An 18,607-nucleotide genomic window follows, 5' to 3' on the forward strand; every position below is an offset into this window, starting at 1 on the left:
CCCATTAATATGAGTTAATTGGGACTTCCTGTACTTAGAGTTTCAGTAGTAGCACTTAAGTACCATCTCAGAATCTTTAAATATTTATGGGATAGTTTAGAGAGTACCTCCTCAAATCAGTAGCGATGTGGGAATAACATCAAGAGCTTGCAGAGTGGGATATACTAATGTGCAGTAACGTGTGCAGATCTGTTTGATTATCCATTCATTAAGTAGCTACTGAGTGCCTATACTGTTATAGATACATAAAGTTTATAAGATTGTTTCTGCCAGGGAACATTGGGGAAATGAGTAGGTGTACAATAGTAGTTGCAGTGTGTGTGGCAGGAGCTATAAAACTATATAGGATTTAGTAGAAGGAGTGGGGTCAACTTGGTCTTAGGGATGGCTATGTAGAGAAGATGACATCTCAGTTGAGTTTTGAACATCTAGTTGGAATTTAAGCTGGCTCGTTGTGTTTTATCTTTTCTTTTTGTTTCTTTCTTTCTTTTTTTTTTCTTCCAGTCCTCGGGCTTGAACTCAAGGCATGAGCACTCTCTTTGGGCTAGCACTCTATAACTTGAGCCACAGCACCACTTCCAGCTTTTTTTTCTGTGTATGTGGTACCAAGGAATTGAACCTGGTTCTTTGTACATGCTAGCACTCTACCACTAGGCCAAACTCCCAGCCCCCCCTTTTTTTTTTCCAGCCCTTGAGCTCAGGGCCTGAGCACTGTCCTTGGACTCTCTCAAGGCTGGAGCTCTACCACTTGAGCCTCAGCACCACTTCCGCCTTTTTTTTCTATGTATGTGATACTGAGGAATCGAACCCGGGTCTTTGTGCATGCTAGGCAAGCACTCTACCACTAGGTCAAACTCCTGGCCCCTCTTTTTTTTTTTTAAACCCTGTAAATACCAGTACACCAATGGAATGGATTCCTAGTGGAAGCATGTCAGGTTGGCAGTTGGGAAACAGTTGTCTTCAGATGCTAGTTGTGTATCGGTAATGTTGATGCATTTATATGTTACCGTACTATTTATTTAAATATCAAATTTATATTTTTTTCAAGCATGTATTATTAGAAATACTTAAATTCTTGGAGATAGGAGGAGGCCAGCTTGAGAAAAAAAAAGTTAAATGAGACCCTGGGTTTCTTTTCTTCCAGATAGAGATTGGGGTACAAACTTCTAGATACAAGGAACAGTATATGCATATGTCGTAGATTCTAAGTTTTCCTTACACCTGGGTTTCATGATGGAAGCATGTAGGTTGTGAAGTGTTTTCTGGTAAGGAAATTTGGTTCGGTATAGGGACACTAGAATCACTGTAAAATGGTTGGATATCAGCTGCTGAGTAATGGGGAGATTTAGGTAGGGTTTAAACTGGAGTGAAGGACATAGGTAGGTTTGCATTTTCAGTAATGTAAAAATGATGTCTTTATAGAGTGGTGTGAATAAATGGATATGACTAAAAGGTTAACAAAGACTTGGCAGCTGATTAGAAGGCACTAGTAATAATCCAGGTGGCCTATACTAGAGTGAAAGCAGTAGGGACAAATAATATAAATTATGTATACTCCATATGTTTTTCACAATTCAGATCACCTTTCGTCTAACAAATCACGTAACAAGTCGCTTTTCATGTAAGTAATAAAAACTCCTTTTCCGCTTTCAGTCACCAAATCTGATGTTGTTTTAACTCCTCTAGGCTTACTAGACCCTCCTACTTTGCCCTTTGGGACTCAAAGTCTGTTATGTTCCAACATTTTCATTCCTTCTTGATGCAGTTGAAATCTGGACATTCTTTGTTGGCTTTATTTTCCAGGTAGCTTTTTCCTTCAAAAGCTTCCAGGGTTTTTTGAAGCATAAATAGTCGTAGTATGTAGCCTGTTGTTTCTTCCTTGTTGGTCTCAAGTATGGGTTTTCCATCCCTCCTACAGATTACCCCAAGGCCTTAGAACTTGAGTTACTGCTTTTCTGGCACCGCTTCTGTTCCCATTCTGTTTCCACCTACTGGGTTGTTAGCCTGGGTTTCTGCACCACCCACAGGAACCGTGGCAGACTCATGGTCATGGTGTCCTTGACAAAAAGATGAAACCTGTATTCTCATTAGCCGTTAAGTGAAATTTACTATTTTTAAAATTCTGAATATAGAAAAGTAAAGCCATCAGTGTAAGTAGTATCAACAACAACAAAAAGACTGCCACAACAGTGTCTGCCTTGTAACTTTATCACCAACTATAATGAAGCATATTAGAATCACTAGAGATATTTCAAAACTGATTTATATTCAGTATTGTGCTGAAATTAGATTTGCAGTTATCCCTTATTATTTAATGCAACAGTGAACAACATCCTATTACTATATTCAGATTTACTTTAATATGTGATAATCCTATTTTACTTCAATGCTTTCCTTGTTATTGTGTATGTTTTTAAGTTAGATATTTAAAAACATTCAATAACTTCCATAGTAACCATCTATTGCTATGTAACAGTTTTTCTTGAAAATTAGCGATTTAAAACACAGTCAATTTCTGCTGTCTGATGGAGGAGTTTCCCATTTCTGGGATAGATCCCTCCTGCTGTACAAGGTGGTACTGATTTTAGCAAACATACTCTTGTTCCTTCCTATGCAGTACATTGTGGGGGTTGAACTCAGGCTTGGCCGCTGTTTCTAAGCTCTTCAGCCCAAGGCTACTGCCTTACCCCTGAACCACAGTTCCACTTCCTGTTTTCTAGTGATTAACTGGAGACAAGAGTCTCAATGTTTTTAGTGCCTGGGCTAGCTTTGAACTGAGATCCTTAGATCTCTGCCTTCTGAATAGCTACGATTACAGGCATGAGCCACTACTCCTGTCCCTATGCTGTATCTCTTAATTGTAGTAGGCAAGAGTCAACAATTACAGAATGAATGAAATGAATTATTGGGTTCTTGCTATCCCCTTTCCACCCCCCACAGCCCGGTCCTAGGTTTGAACTCAGGGCCTGGACCCTATGCTTAAGCCAGTTTTGTGTTCAAGGCTAGCTCTCTACCATGTGAGCCACAGAGCCAATCTGGCTTTTTTGTCTGCAGTTTAGTGGAGATAAGAGTTTCATGGACTTTCCTGCCTGTGCCAGCTTTGAACTGTGAACCTCAGATCTCAGTCTCTTAAATAGCTAGCTAGGATTACAGTTATGAGCCACCAGCTCTCAGCTGATTATGGAATTTTATGTCATTTGAAATGTCATAGGAGGAGAAAGTCAGTGTGTTGTGACACTGTGGGGAGAGGGTATAGGTGCCACTTTACATGAAGAATTCTCCTATGGTTTAGAAGAGGGAACAGTTTTATTTCCTGCTGATACTTTTCTGGGGCTTTTAGCACTGTCACCACAGGTTTAAGTAGATGACATGGATTATAGTAACAATAGCAAGTAGTTGGCTGGGTAGAATGCAGAAGTCAGACTCGGAAGCCATGGTTTTAATCAGCAAGTTCCTTGCTTTGTAATAAAGCCAAACTGCTTTGTTAGATTAGTGCCCTTCAAATTACAGTAGGAATTGTTTGATAGATAATTTTAAGCAAAATTTTTGCTTAGTTTTTTCTATATTTCATATTTGTTAGGTTAGAATTGGTTGTATAATTAGAAGGAACTTCTATTTGCTTAATAATTCTTCTGGATTGTACAAAATCTCCTTTCTTAGTTTTAAGGAAGTATGTTTATGACCATATCTGACTTTTCACTGGCTAGTGAAATTATAAGATGACTAACAATTATGCTATCTTTCCTTTTATACCAAAACCCCAGTGCTCTGTTGGTATTTACAATGCTTTATTAATGAAAACCCTAAACATTGCATCTTCATTATTGCATGTTATACAGTAGCTAAAAATCCAGATAGTTTTTTTAGAGCTTGTTTTTGTTTAATTAATTTTATTTAAGCTGTCATTGCTGATTATCAGTATGATTACTCAGTATGAGATAATACTCAGTAGGGTGCTCATTTAACTTCCCCTGAAGATAAGTGATATTAATTTATAAAATTTAGTGTACCCCAGACACAGTCAAAGTCTTCTTAATTAATGTGGTTGTATCACCTCCAAATATCATTAGAGCACAATTCTCCCAGTCTTAAGTGTTTATTAACCTATTATTCATCTAGTTTGAATTATATATTTAGCTTGACTTTAAAAGAATTACATTTGAAATTAAGAAATTTTTATATGACAGTAACATGAATTGTAAAACATACAAACTACCACCAGCCAATTTATCACCTGTAGTCAAAAGGGTGAGGATTTCTGTTTTTCTGTTCAGAGGCATTTTTAAAGTTTGGGTGCTTCAATTTGCCTTGCTTTAAAAGAAAATTGCATGTGAGAAATGAATTAGGAAATGCATTTTTTTCATTATTGAGTGGAATCATAGAAGTAAAACTTCAAAAATGTGAGTTTGCTTTACAAGCAGACTTTGTAATAGTGCCTCAGTGTTCTGGAATTTACCTGAAGAGCACCATGTTTCTGGGTCTGTTTTTACTTTAGGTTTGAAGTATTCAACAGATTGAAGTTACTGTTTGGGTAGAGGAAGGGGAATTGTATCTTCCTCCTAGGTTCCTTTATTTTGTCTTTTATCTTCGAATCAGGGAATTCATTGAAAGAATTTTGCATGCTCACTTACTTTTGTATCTGTGTGGATTTAGAAGCTAGAAGAAAGTTATGCTAAGTTTCCCTGTCTTTGGCCAACTATATAGTGAGTGGTGAGATACAAATTTGCTCTACCTTTTGGTTAAAAATCAAAGTTTCTCTCAGAATTTAGGTGCTAAGCACACAAAAGAGAGATATTCTAATTCTACGTTTTAATTTTTATTTATTATATTATCTACAGATATAAGTCTACTTGTACTGCTCAAATAATAGTTTTTTTTGTTTATGCTACTATATAAGCCAACGATTATGACGTTGTAATGTAAAAGAGTGGTTTGGATCATATCCTTTATTCAGTTTCTTCATTGTAAGAATTAAATGTATACAACCTAGTAGTACATTCCCACACTCAGGAGCCATCCTTGTTATTTTTTAAATAACTTTTAGAGACTTATTTTTTATTTTTTATTTTATTTTTTTTGCCAGCCCTGAGGCTTGAACCTCAGGCCTGAGCTCTGTCCTTGGACCCCTTTTGCTCAAGACTAGCACTGTGGCACTTAAGCTACAGTGGCACTTCTGGCTTTTTCTGTATATGTTGTACTGGGGAGTCAAACTGAGGGCTTCATGCATTCTAATTGAACTCTACTGCTAGGCCACACTCCTGGCCCCATAGAGAAGCTTATTTTAAAAGATACCAGGTTTTTGTGAAAACTAGCATTTTATGAAATGTTCTGATTCATAGAGCATTAGGTTTTGCATTTACCTCACAAGTGCTTTAGCCTACGGTTCTCATTGACATGTTTACATTTTTAATATTGATGCTATATTACTGGTGTTTTGCTTAATTTCACTTTGTCATGAGTTTGGTATACTAATAAAGTTACACTTGTTGCATGTGAGGAAGAGTCACAGTAGTTTCAACTTGAGAATTGATCTTGGGGTCAGCAGTTGGTGGTTAAGAGTGCTTGCAAAGCATGCATGAGGACCCAGGTTCAATTCCTCAGTACCACATACACAGAAAAAGTCAGAAGTGATGCTGTGGCTAAGACGGTAGAGTGCTAGCCTTGAGAAAACCCAAGGACAGTGCCCAAGCCCTAAGATCAAGCCCCATTACTGCCCCTCCCACCACACACACACACAAAAAAGCCAGTGCAGTGGCTCATGCCTGTCATCTTCCCTACTCAGGAGGTTGAGATCTGAGGATCATGATTCAAAGCCAGCCTGGGCACTAAAGTCCATGAGACTCTGATCTCCAATTAACTACTAGAAAACTGGAAGTGGTACTGTGGCTCAAGGGGTAGGGCGGTAGCCTTGAGTTGAAGAGCTCAGATACAGTGCCCAGGCCCAGAATTCAAGCACCATGACTGATGAGAAAAAAAAAAAAAGAAAGAATTGATCTTATTTTACAGAAAGTGTGTCACCTGGTATCTCCTAGTATTTTGAAACAAATAAACATTATTATAGTAGAAATCTTTGCAGTAGTAGTTACCTCTGGACATGTATTATGTAAAGGTAATTCGACAGTTGTCGGTTATTTTGAAGTAGAGAATGCCAACATTTGGTAATTTGATACCACTTGTTTTGGCATTATATATTACAGTACATACCTCTTTCTACATTTCTATTTGGTTATATAATTACCTGTTCACATGCCTTTCTCCACTTGATTGTAAATCCTATGCAACTTACTTATCTTATATCACCAGCATCGAATACATTCTCCATGCTCTTCATTCCTTTTCATGGATCAGAGAATCAGTGTAGCAGTCAGTATCAGTTTTCTTTAGCTTGAAAAACTTCTTTAATAATTGGTTAGTAGATTTCTGCTGGAGGCAGATTCTCTCAGCTTTAGTATATTTCTAAGTAATTAATTATTTGGTCTCTACTTAGGAAAGGTTTATTCACTTTTTTTTTTTTTTTGCCAATCCTGGGCTTGAGCTCAGGGCCTGAGCACTGTCCTTGGACTTTCCCAAGGCTAGAGCTCTACCACTTTGAGCCTCAGCACCAGTTCTGGCTTTTTTCTATGTATGTGGTACTGAGGAATCGAACCTGGGTCTTCATGCATGCTAGGCAAGCACTTTAACCACTAGGTCAAACTCCCGGCCCAGGTTTATTCACTTTATATAGAAAATGTCCTATAGACTTTGGAGTTTCTGTTCTATGTCTTTCAGCATAGTTGCCTTTGTTTCTGGTGAGAAGTTAGCTGCCATGGTATATAATTTATCTGTACTTCTTTATTTTGTTCTTTATAGTTTTCAGTCTATAAAGTAGTTAACGGTGGAGTTTTCTTCTGTTTTTCTTGCATTCTCTATGTTTTACTGAAGTGCTTGGATCTGTAAGTTTATGTATCTAGATATATGTATTTATACGTGTATATATGCATGTATGCATCCATCTAGCCATCTACATACATACACATAGATTATATAAGTATTTTCTGTATACCATTCTTGCCTTCTTTTATGCTTCTAGACCCCAATTATTTTGTGTTATATTTTGTATTATCATGGATCTTCCTTTTCCCTCCCTATTTTTATCCCCTCTGTGTATAAAGTAATTTCTGTGATGATTTTACTCCTGAAACAAATCCCCCAATCTCTCACTCCTGGTTTACAACCACTCTTTTCATTATATATTTTAGCAGCATAGACTGCCTGTCTGCTAATTCAAGCATGTGAACTATCTCTGGGTTTATGCTTTCTTTAGGACTGTGGGTTTTATCACCACTCTTTGTTTGCCTTGATATTTGCCTGAAGCACAGTAAAAAACAAAAGTATATAATACTTCTCTGGTGTGCTGCTAGAGTTGGGGCTCGGACAAGTCATTTTGATCTCCAGTTGAGCTAAGCTAGTTTTTGCTGCAGCTCATCTGTGTCCTCATATGTTTTGAGGGTTTGGGATTTGGATATTACTGAGCATCTGACTATTTATGACTTGACAACTGAACTACCCTCTCTTCAGTCTCTGTGATATTTTTTCTTTTAAGTTCTGATGTGCATTTCAGGATTTAGAGTTTTCTTTTTGTTTCCAACTCCACATTTCTTCCTCTTTTTACATGGAACATTCTTTCTGAATAGCTGTCCCACCCCAGAAAGCAGACATCCAGAAAGCACCTGTCTAGTCCTCTCTGAAGGCATGAAATACATCATGGTTGGTTATCTCAGGTCTTTTGCCTTGTTTGCAGCTGCTGGGGCCCTCACATGACTTAAGAGAATTCTTGCTTAGCCTTCCTGTTGTACTCCAGCGATTGGCACATTCTCAGCTGCAAATGACAAAGACCTGAGAGAGAGGTATTAGGTGGGAACAGATGATATATGGCGGAGACTTTATATTAAAGATTCGGAATTCTAATCTTTCCTGAGAGCACCCATGGCACTGTCAAATTATTGGTAATAATTTGACAAACAATTGGGTTGTCTGACTATTAAAAATTTGTCTGTCTTCCTTTACATTTACTTATTTATTTATTTATTTTTTGTCAGTCCTGGACTTGAGCTCAGGGCCTGAGCACTGTCCTTGGACTTTGTCAAGGGTAGAGCTCTACCACATGAGCCACAGCACCACTTCCAGCTTTTTTTCTATGTATGTGGTACCAAGGAATCGAACCCGGGTCTTCGTGTATGCTATGCAAAGCACTCTACCATTAGGCCAAACTCCCAGCCCCCTTTACTTTTATTTTATTAATCACTGGCCAACAGTGGAGAAGAAAAAGGACGTGTTACTTCTCAATATTCTTTTTTTTTTTTTGTGGCCTTAGGTTTGTTTACTTACTACTTGTTTGTTGGTTGGTAGGTTGATTGTGGGGCTTTCACTCTGGGCTTGGGTACTACCATCCCTGAGATCTTTGGTTTAGGGCAAGTCCTATAACACTTCAAGTCACAGTACCACATCTGGTTTTCTGGTGCTTAATTGAAGATGAGTCTCATGGACTTTGCTGCCTAGGCTGGATTTGAACTGTGATCTTTAGATATCAGCCTCCAGAGTAGTAGCTGCCAACACCTGGTGGCCTAAGCTTTGTGACGAATTGAAACACATATAATATAAAAATTTTTCTGTTTTGGGGGCCGGGAGTTTGGCCTAGTGGTAGAGTGCCTGCCTAGCATGCACGAAGACCCGGGTTCGATTCCTCGACACCACATACATAGAAAAAATCTGGAAGTGGTGCTGAGGCTCAAGTGGTGGAGCTCTAGCCTTGAGAAAGTCCAAGGACAGTGCTCAGGCCCTGAGCTCAAGCCCAGGACTGGCGCAAAAAAAAAAAAAAAATTCTGTTTTATATCTTGAGAAGAAAGCAGTAGTTGTATTGAAACAAGGTTTAGATGATGCCAGTTGGACCAAACATTATTGTGGTACTTAGTATTTTTCCTAGACATTGTTATTATAGTAAATGTGGGGGTCTATTTTTCATGACAAACATTATTTTCATGTCTATATCTTATTAGTTGAGCATATCCTGTTTTTTTATGGTATTGGCTTCACACTTGCTATACTAGTACTTACTACTTTAGCTGTTGCTCTAGCCCCTTTTTGTATTGGTTCTTGTTAAAGTAGGGTCTCATTTTTATGTGTAGGCTGGCTTGAGCTTTCATCTTTCTGTGTGTACTTTCCTGTGTCCTTGGTGATGACAGATGAACATCACTGTCCTCAGCCTTTTGCTTCCCTTTAGCTGCATTATGGGTGTGTACCACTTCCAGCCATTTGTTGAGATGGTGTCTCATGAACTTCCTTCTTCCTGAGCTGATGTCAAATTGTGATTCCCTGTTCTCTTCCTCCCAGATACGAACTTTTTTGTGTGAATTGAACAATCAATACTATGACTTATTGTCCTTTTAAGTGAGAAGTTAGGAATCAGATTATCTCTAATACAAGATTTTTTCTGCTAATAGAAATATGGATATGCTTTGACTAATAATAGTAGCCATTGTCCATGTTTAACTCTTGTGCACTTGAAATTTTTCTAGTGCAGCTTGGGAGCTTTTCCATATCTTTCAACTTAATTAACTATGATGAGTAGTTCAGGTCTATATCCTGTACATTTTATGGTAAAAACAATAATGTACTACATAAGGAAATGTTGAACAGTTCACAGAATCATTGATTTAAAATTATATTCTGTCTTGATACCTAATACTTAAGAGTTTTGGTCCTTTTGGTTGTTGAAAATTATATGAGTCTTGAAAAAGAGTCTGATTCTTTGTGAGGAATAGAGCTTGAAAAATCGAACAATTTTTAATGAATTAGCTTTCTAAGCTAATACCTACAGGTTTTAAAATGTTAACAAATTGTTTGACCTCATGTTTATTTTGTTTTCATTTTCATTTCTTGTGGGTCATGGGGCTTGAACTGTGGGCCTGGGAGCTGTCCCTGAGCTCTTCAGCTCAGGGCTACCACCCTACCCCTGGGCATTGGCCTTGTCCCTGAGCTCTTCAATTCTAGGCAAACGCCCTACCCCTCCAACCACAGCGCCACTTCCCATTTTCTAGAGGTTAATTGGAGATAAGAGTTTCAGGTCCTTTTGTGCCAAGGCTGGCTTTCAACCTTGATCCTCAGATCTCAGCCTCCTCAGTAGCAAGGATTACAGGCATGAGCCACTTTGCCAGGCTTTTCATTTTCATTTTATTTATTTATTTTTATTTTTGCCTGTCCTGGGGCTTGAACTGGGCACTGTACTTTAACTTTCTCCAGGCTAACCCTCTCTCCCTTTAGCCACAGCACCACTTCCAGCTTTTTCTGTGCATGTGGTACTGAAGAATTGAACCCAAGGCTTCATGCATGGTAGGCAAGAACTCTACTGCTAGGCCATGCTCCAGGCCTCATTTTTCATCTTATTTAATATTTTTATCAGTGCTGTCCCTGTGCTTTTTTGCTAAGGTTAGCATCTACCACTTTGAGCCACAGCTCCACTTCTTGACCTCATGTTTACATAAGACATTTTGCTTTACTTCCTGGGGTCTTAGTTCTTTATGAGTCTAGCAGAAATTGGAATAAATCTCCAATAAGCCAACAAATAAAACAAAGGAGCTATTTGATGATTTTGTTGTCAGAAACAAAAAAACTAGATTTATTTTCTAATTTTCTAATAACAAGCTCTCTGTATGTTCAAGAAATTCAAATACAGACTAACCTGGACAGAGAATGTATTATCAGGCTAAAAAGCTGTGATGGGACAAGTAAAATTCACATCTTAAAATTATTAAATGCCATTCATTATACCCCTCTCTTACTTCGACTAGGATATCATATGCATTAGGACATTTGTGAAAGGGCCAAGAGGTAAGCTAGGGCAAGACCTTAAGTATGAGTTTTCTGACTTTTTTTCCATATATTTTTTATTGTAATTAATAGAAGGGTTACATTATATTCACCAGAGAGAAGGTACATTACTTCACATGTTTGCTGACTTTTGTAAAATAACTTAGTTTGCTAATCTCTATAGTGAAGACCACCTGTCATTAGAACCTAAAATCTACAATTTTATGTCTTTAAAATTAGAAATCTTTGGAGGTTTTGTGGTATCTCTTTTGCCTTTATAGTGCAGTTACTGAACACTTTTCACTTAAAAATTTTTTTTCGTTACTAACTTCAAGGGAATGCCTTTTGATAGACTTACAGAGATAATATGATTTCTCATATTACCCCCCCCCCCCGCAACTTTCCTCTTCAGTGTTGATGATGAGATAAATTTTGGGAGAAGAAATACTAACATGTGATCTTTTACCTTTCTTTGTAGCTTGACAAATTTGCCAGCATAAGGATGCCAGGAAGCAAGAAAGAAAAACCTCCTCTTCCCAATGTAAAGTCTGTGTTTGCAAGCACTGAGTACTCATTGGTGTCTTCAGAGATGACAGAAAACATTCCAAAGCCCCTGTCAGAGAGTGAAGTCTTAAAACTCTTTGAAAAGATGATGGTAAGAATTTGGAGTTTATTTTTATTTTAATGCAGGTGCTAAGGCTTAAACTTAGGGCCTTAGTCTTTCTTGGCTTTTTCTCTCAAGCCTGTCACTGTACCACTTGAACCACATTCTAATTTCAGCTTTTTGCTAGTTATTTGGAGATAAGTGTGTCAAAGGCTTTTCTGCCTATGACTGATTTCTAGCCCAGATCCTTATTTTTCAGCATCCTGAGTGGGTAGGATTACAGGACAGCCATCAGGCCCAGTGAATTTTGCTCTCTAGTTTGAGGAAGTCTTAGCTTACGCTAAGAGTAATGTTGATGGAATGTAACTCATGTTCTTTTAACATAATGATCATTAACATGATGAGTTCTGTTAGCATAATTTATGTTACTCCTTCTGGTACATACAATTACACTATACTTCATTTTGGATAGCACTTCAGCTATAGATTTCTTTTTCATATATTTTTTATTGTAATTAATAGAAGGGTTACATTATATTCACCAGATAGAAGGTGCATTACTTCACATACATTGATACCCTTTCTCATGTCTTGATCCCCATTTCCCTTCCCCCTACCCCCACCCCCATCTTGTTTTCCCCCCTTCCCTATCCAATTTCAAATAACTAAATACACATTTATCCAATATATCAGTTAACAGAGTGAAATACTGTAACAATATGAGATAACCAAGGGATAGCAAATGAGATGAGAGATAACATAGTACATTAAGGACAACAATCACTCATTATATGGCTTTTGTTTTAATATCCTAGAGGTCCTTTCATTTAGCGTCATACTGTATGACCTTATGTATCTAGGTTTTGCTCTACTGCAAATCTCTGCTAGGAGAACCCAAGGTTTCTACTGATTATGACAAATGAGGGAAACCATTGAGCCTGTGTTCCTTTGAGTCTGGGTTACTTCACTTAATATGATTTTTTTCTAAGTCTTTCCATTTCCTTACAAATGGGGCGATGTCATTCTTTCTGAGCCACTCATCAACGGAGGGACATCTGGGTTGGTTCCATATCTTTGCTATGGTAAATAGAAAATGAACATCATTGTGCTAGTGGATTTAGTATGTCCTTGTTTCTGGACAGTTGGGTAAATGCCAAGTAGTGGAATTGCTGGGTCATAGGGGAGCTCTATGTTTAGTCTTTTGAGGAACTACCAAACTGCTTTCCATAGTGGTTGAATGAGTTTGCGCTCCCACCAACAGTGTAGTAGTGATCCTTCTTGGCCATATCCCCTCCAGCATCTGTTGTTATTAGATTTTTTGATCCTGGCCATTCTAACTGGAGTGACGTAGAATCTTAGAGTTGTTTTGATTTGCATTTCTTATTTCTTCATGTGTCTATAGGCCATTTTTATTTATTCTTCAGAGAAAACTCTCTTTAAGTCTTTGGCCCATCTTTTAATGGGATGGTTGTTTCTTTGGAGATTAATTTTGGAGTGATTCAATTTTTTGAGCTGTTGATGTATTTTAGATATGAAGCCTTTGTCCGTTGTATGGTTAGTGAAGATCTTCTCCCATTCTGTAGGCTTCTTAATTAATTTACTAGCTATGTCCTTTGCCTTACAGAAGCTCTGCAGTTTAATGCAGTCCCACTTATCTAGCCTTTCTCTGATTGTTGTGTTACTTGGTCCTTATTAAATAGAAAGTTTCGACCTGTGCCAAGGAGGCCTAATGTATCTCCTATTCCTTCTTGTAAAGTTTTCAGTTCGTTCGTTCGTCCTTCCTTCCTTCCTTCCTTCCTTCCTTCCTTCCTTCCTTCCTTCCTTCCTTCCTTCCTCCTTCTCCTCCTCCCTCCCTCCCTACCTCCCTCTCTCTCACTCTCTTCCTTCCTTCCTTCCTTCCTTCCTTCCTTCCTTCCTTCCTTCCTTCCTTCCTTCCTTCCTTCCTTTCTCTCTCTCTCTCTCTTTCTTTCTCCTCTTCTTCTTTCTTCTTCTTCTTCTTCTTCTTCTTCTTCTTCTTCTTCTTCTTCTTCTTCTTCTTCTTCTTCTTTTTCTTCCTCCTCGTCCTCCTCCTCTTCCTCTTCCTCGTCCCCCTCTCCCTCCTCCTCCTCCTCCCCTTCCCCCTCCTCCTCCTCTTCCTCCTTCCTTCTCCTTCTTCCTTCTCCTTCTTCCTTCTCCTTCCTTCTTCTTCTTTTCCTTCTTCTCCTTCTTCTCTTTCTGCCGCAGACCGACTCAGCGGGAGTGCGGGGAGACCAAGTCTGGATTCACAGGTCAGGAATGGATTCGGCGATGACAGACAGACACAAACGCAAGGGAGGTTTGAAGTCTGCTGCGAAGTTTTACTTGTTGAATGTGAGATTATATACAGTCAAAGTAGGAGCATTTTCTTTCAGTTGGCATAAGGTCAAAAGATTACAATCATGTTTAAGAATGGTTACAGGGTACATTTTTCTGAGTAGAAAAGAAACTTCTCCCTCCCTTCTAAGGAGTTATGGTTAATATGTCAGACATTGTGGTTAGGCATCATCCGCCTTGGCATTAATCAATATTAGTTTTGTTTACCATCTGTTCCATTCTAGTTCTTCCTATGATTTTGTTTCTGAGTCAGTAATTATTACCCTGTGCCAGGAATTGTAAAACCTTAAACCTAAGAATCCATTGTTGCTTTTCAGTTAGAGCACACCACGGTGCTCTAGCCCTTCTAATCCTTTCCCATATGATTCATTATGTACTTGCAACATTTACACAAGTAATGCAAACGCATTAAAGGCATATTCAGGCAAACTAACATTTATTACTAATTCAAAGATCATATTTTCTGTTTTAGTTTCTAATTCTGTCTTATTATTAATAGAATGCATTGAGGTCATCAAGGCTGCTGTGGATGTGTCTTGCGCCAGAGTAGCCGGGCATGCACTTTTAGTTCCTGGAACATCTAGTCGCTCAATCAATTGTTTAGGCCAGTAGCTGGCACAGAATATTACTGCCATACCATCAACTATCAGAAATGAAAAGAGTGATAAAAGAATCCCAGCACCCAGCATTATGAGCATTCCACACATATGTCCCGGTCTCTGCCAGGGACCTCCAGGAGGCCTGATCACCACTGGTGCGAACCTCAGGACTGGCAGCCATTCAAGCTCTTTCTGCTCCATGCTGCACAGACTCCACTGGAGTGGGTGTAGCATCTTTCTCCTTCTTCTCCTTCTCCTTCTTCGTCTTCTCCTTCTTTCTTCTTCTTTCTTCTTCTTTCTTCTTCTTCTTTGTTGCTGATTGTAGAGTTTGGACTCTGTGCCTGGCTGCTATCCCTGAGCTCTTCAGCTCAATGCTATTGCCCTACCCCTTGGGCCAGAGTGCTACTTTCTGTTTTCTAGTGGTTAATTGGAGATAATACTCTCATGGAGTGTAGTGCCTGGGCTGGCTTTAAACCATGATCCTCAGATCTCATCCTCCTGAGTACCTAGGATGACTGACATGAGCAGCTGCGCCTGGCTTGTTTCCTGTTTTTGAGAAGGGGTCTCACTATGTTGTTTAGTTATACCACCTCTTAATGAGATTCTAATTTTGTTTTGTTAGCTATACATGTTATTGTTTTACCCTTGATACCAGGAGCTTCTATAATTTTAGCCAAGAACAAAGAAAACTTTACCTCTTCTTGCTGGTCTTTGCTACTGTCGGTGGAGCTTGTATGAGAAGACTCCCTTGTGTGCACTGTGTATGAGAATTCTCCTGCATGCACTGTATGTGGGGCCATGTACGTTTACTTGAACTTTCTAAAAATCGTTAGTTTGCGTGCCATCTGAGTAAGTAGCCTATGGTCTTTAATGTTTGTGGAGATCGTTTGTTTTTAATTGCAAGTATTTAAAAGGACAATTACCTGGTGAGTACTGAATGTAGTTTATTCTGTTATTTTGTTACTCTTAGAGGAGGTGGAGGAAAGATATCAGTTATACTATCAGAACAGATGGATGTAGGCATGTTTGAAATGATTACAGGATGCCATTTTAATTAGGCCAAATCAATTATGAAATTTTAGTTTACTTGGCAATTTAAGGTCAGCGAAGGCTACATAGTGGTTTAAGACCACTTCGAGTTATCTATGGAGTCTATCTTAAAAAAACAAGGGGATTATAGCCTATCTGGGCAGTACTTGCCTAGCATGTGCAACTTCAAAAAGAAATTCAGTTACCAGCCATCCTTAGCTTTTGTCATTTGTTTCATCAGAGATTTCATACTATTTAAAAACTGTATTTCTGGTTTTTGTTTTGATATTGTGCAGTTTTACAAATAATTATTCTTTTTTTTTTTTTTTTTTTTTTTGCCAGTCCTGGGCTTAAGCTCAGGGCCTGAGCACTGTCCTTGGACTTTCTCAAGGCTAGAGCTCTGCCACTTGAGCCTCAGCACCACTTCCGGCTTTTTTCTATGTATGTGGCACCGAGGAATCGAACCTGGGTCTTCATGCATGCTAGGCAAGCACTTTAACCCCTAGGCCAAACTCCCGGCCCACAAATGATTATTCTTATTTACCAGTTACCAAAAGTATTTGATTTTTCCATGTAGTAAACGCTTTGTTCTGAACAGCATCTCTTTTCCGTTCTTAAGGGTAGTCTTTTTGAAAGGTTGTGCTTACTTGATTACTTAATGAATGCAAAGAACAGTGTCGTACTTCAACATTTTTACTCATTTTACTTAAGAAATTGAATTACTTCGTATCTGTAATATTCTAGCTTCCATGTATTTTCCTAAAGTAGTCATAACTTTTTTAGTTATCTTTTTCTTAAGAATTTTCTTTCTTGTTTGTTTTTGTTGTACTTTTATCTTAAAGCCCATCTTGATTTCCACTTGAATCTTATATATAAGAAATAGTTTTATTGGTCCTTATTTATATAATGTTGATTTCTGCAGTTTGTTTTTGTGGCAGTTTCTTTTGTATGTTTTATAGATATGTCTACTTTTGAATAAGGTAAATAAGATGAGCATGGGGTAAACTTCATTGATTTATTTTAGTTGTTCTCTATTTAAACCAGTCCTCTTATTTCTTTTTGACCCCAAGCAGGCTCACGGCTTTCCTGTTACCTTCAAATAAAATCTCTATCCTAATGTAGACAACTTAATAGCATCCAAAGAACACTTCTTTCTTTACGTCTTGTGAGCTTGCTGTATTTTTAGTTTGCAGTTGAGGCTTTTGTGGTGGGAGTACTTTGGCTCTGTTTCCTTTCCTGATTTTCTTTCTTCCTTTCTAGATTGAATTTGTCACCTCCAGGATTGAATAGAGGAAATACCTGCTGGCCTAAGGTGTGTGTAGCCTGCCCTTGGTACTGTATATAGGGTGTTAGATTAGTCTCCAATATATTTTTGAAGAACTTGTAAGAAGAAATATATTCCAAGAATATAGTGTAAGAAATCACTGTAGATAGATGGGTTTAAAAGAACTTAAATAAATTAGAGTTGTGAGATTGAAAATCTGGATTGGCTCTAGTTCTGGAGGTTTAGGTCTAAGGCCAAAGTCAGTGGTAGTTGGCCAGGATTTTAGTGGCGGCTTTATGAAGTATTTTTTCCAAATTCATTAAGTTTATTGGCCGAATCAGACCCTGCAATTGTGGGACTGTGACCTTGCTGAATATAAGCTGGGCCTGCTGTTTGTTTTTACAGGCAGGATCTGTGATCCTGCGTCTCAGGATTAATCTTCTGTCTCCTGATATGCAGGTCTTCTGTCTTCATCTATAGGAAGAAGTTCTCTGCTTTTAAGGGCTCATAGAAGAAGCTCAACCAGATAATTAAGAAGATTTTTTGTTTTATGGTCCATCACTTTAATTATATCTGTACAGCCCCTTTAGCTATATTATATAACATATTAATGGGATCCAGGGATTAGGACAGTGGTCTGTTTTTGTGGGCCATTTTGGCAGACGAACGCTGATACTTCATGGCTCTGGTGTTACAATCCTGCTTCTCCATACTCTTACCTGTAATTCTCATGTCACTGTTCTCCTTTGCCTGACACTGTTTTCCAGGAGAGTCCCATTTCATTACCTTTTGCATGCAGTACTTTTTAGATGGCTCAGGCCTGAATGTTCTCTGAGATCCATGTTTTATTCATGTATTGTACCTTTTCTTTTGACATCTCTGAATCCTGCCTTCTATAAAGTGTAGTTTACTCTGGCTGTTTCCTTTTGTTGTTTGTACCAGTAGTTTATATGTTTTACAACTTTGTTGCAGATAAAACTATAAATTGCCATTTATTTATTTAATCAGTCAGTTGTAGGGCTTGTACTCAGGGCCTAGATGCCATTCCTGAGCTTTTTTTGCTGAAGGCTAGTGCCTTATCACCTTGAACCACAGCTTTTCTTCCGGAGGTAAAAGTGTCATATACTTTCCTGCCCAGGCTGGTTTTGAACCATAATCCTCAGATCTTAGCCTCAGCAACTAGGATTATAGTCATAAGCCACCAGTGTCTGGCTATAAATGACTTTTTAATAATCAGATCTTCTTTGCAATGTGGGACATGGTGGCACATTTCCTCTTGCTGGCATATCTCATATCTCCTTCTTGATTTTCATCCTATCTAGTTGTTTCCGTTTTTCCTCTTCTATCTTTTGTTTCCTCTGTGTAGCATCCTCCTGAATTGTCTTCATATACCTAGTATTTCTGTGTACTTCAGGCAGGCAGGATGGAGACCTTCCATGTTGCAGACTAACTCTTACACTCTGATACCTTCCTAAATCTTCTATAGAACAGCTATAGTCCAGTTCTGTAAAAGATGATAGATGCTATTGTATCAGAAACTGAACACATCAAATAGCAATAATAAATGCCTACTTTTTCAGTTCTCTGTCTGGGAAGCCCATACTGAAATCTAGGTTCTGCTTGATAACAAATACATTGCTGTTGTCCTTATTGGTTCTGATTATATTCTCCACAAGATTTTGGTATATTTATTAGACTGGAGCAGTGGCTTCTATTCATCTCTCCATTCCTCTGTTTGAGAATTCTTACTAATACTATGTCTTACTGCAAACATAAATCTTTCCTATTTTCTCATATTCCTCTAGAGTTAGTTACAGTTAACTGGCCTCTCACAACTGTTCAGTGCGAATTTTTTTCATATATTTTTTATTGTAATTAATAGAAGGGTTACATTATATTCACCAGATAGAAGGT

At 38.3% G+C, this 18,607-nt stretch overlaps 1 protein-coding gene across 3 annotated transcripts in view; it reads left to right on the forward strand.

Moving 5' to 3' along the window:
• Positions 1 to 18,607, forward strand: part of Diaph3 (diaphanous related formin 3) — a 440,087-nt gene that overhangs the window by 36,826 nt on the left and 384,654 nt on the right. Inside the window, exons 1-2 of one of the 3 annotated variants that reach the window (XM_090342064.1) lie at positions 11,456 to 11,500; positions 16,690 to 16,741. Coding sequence is in view for 1 of the 3 variants with exons in the window: in XM_090342066.1 (XP_090198192.1) it covers positions 11,324 to 11,500 (177 nt within the window). In the remaining 2 variants the exon portion in view is untranslated. Of the gene's footprint in view, positions 1 to 11,323; positions 11,501 to 16,689; positions 16,742 to 18,607 lie in introns of those variants that run through there. The other 2 variants (XM_090342066.1, XR_016537097.1) reach the window with 2 other exon arrangements.

The sequence above is a fragment of the Megascapheus bottae genome, chromosome 11, assembly GCF_031878675.1.
Source record: "Megascapheus bottae isolate mThoBot1 chromosome 11, mThoBot2.hap1, whole genome shotgun sequence".
NCBI lineage: Eukaryota > Metazoa > Chordata > Mammalia > Rodentia > Geomyidae > Megascapheus > Megascapheus bottae.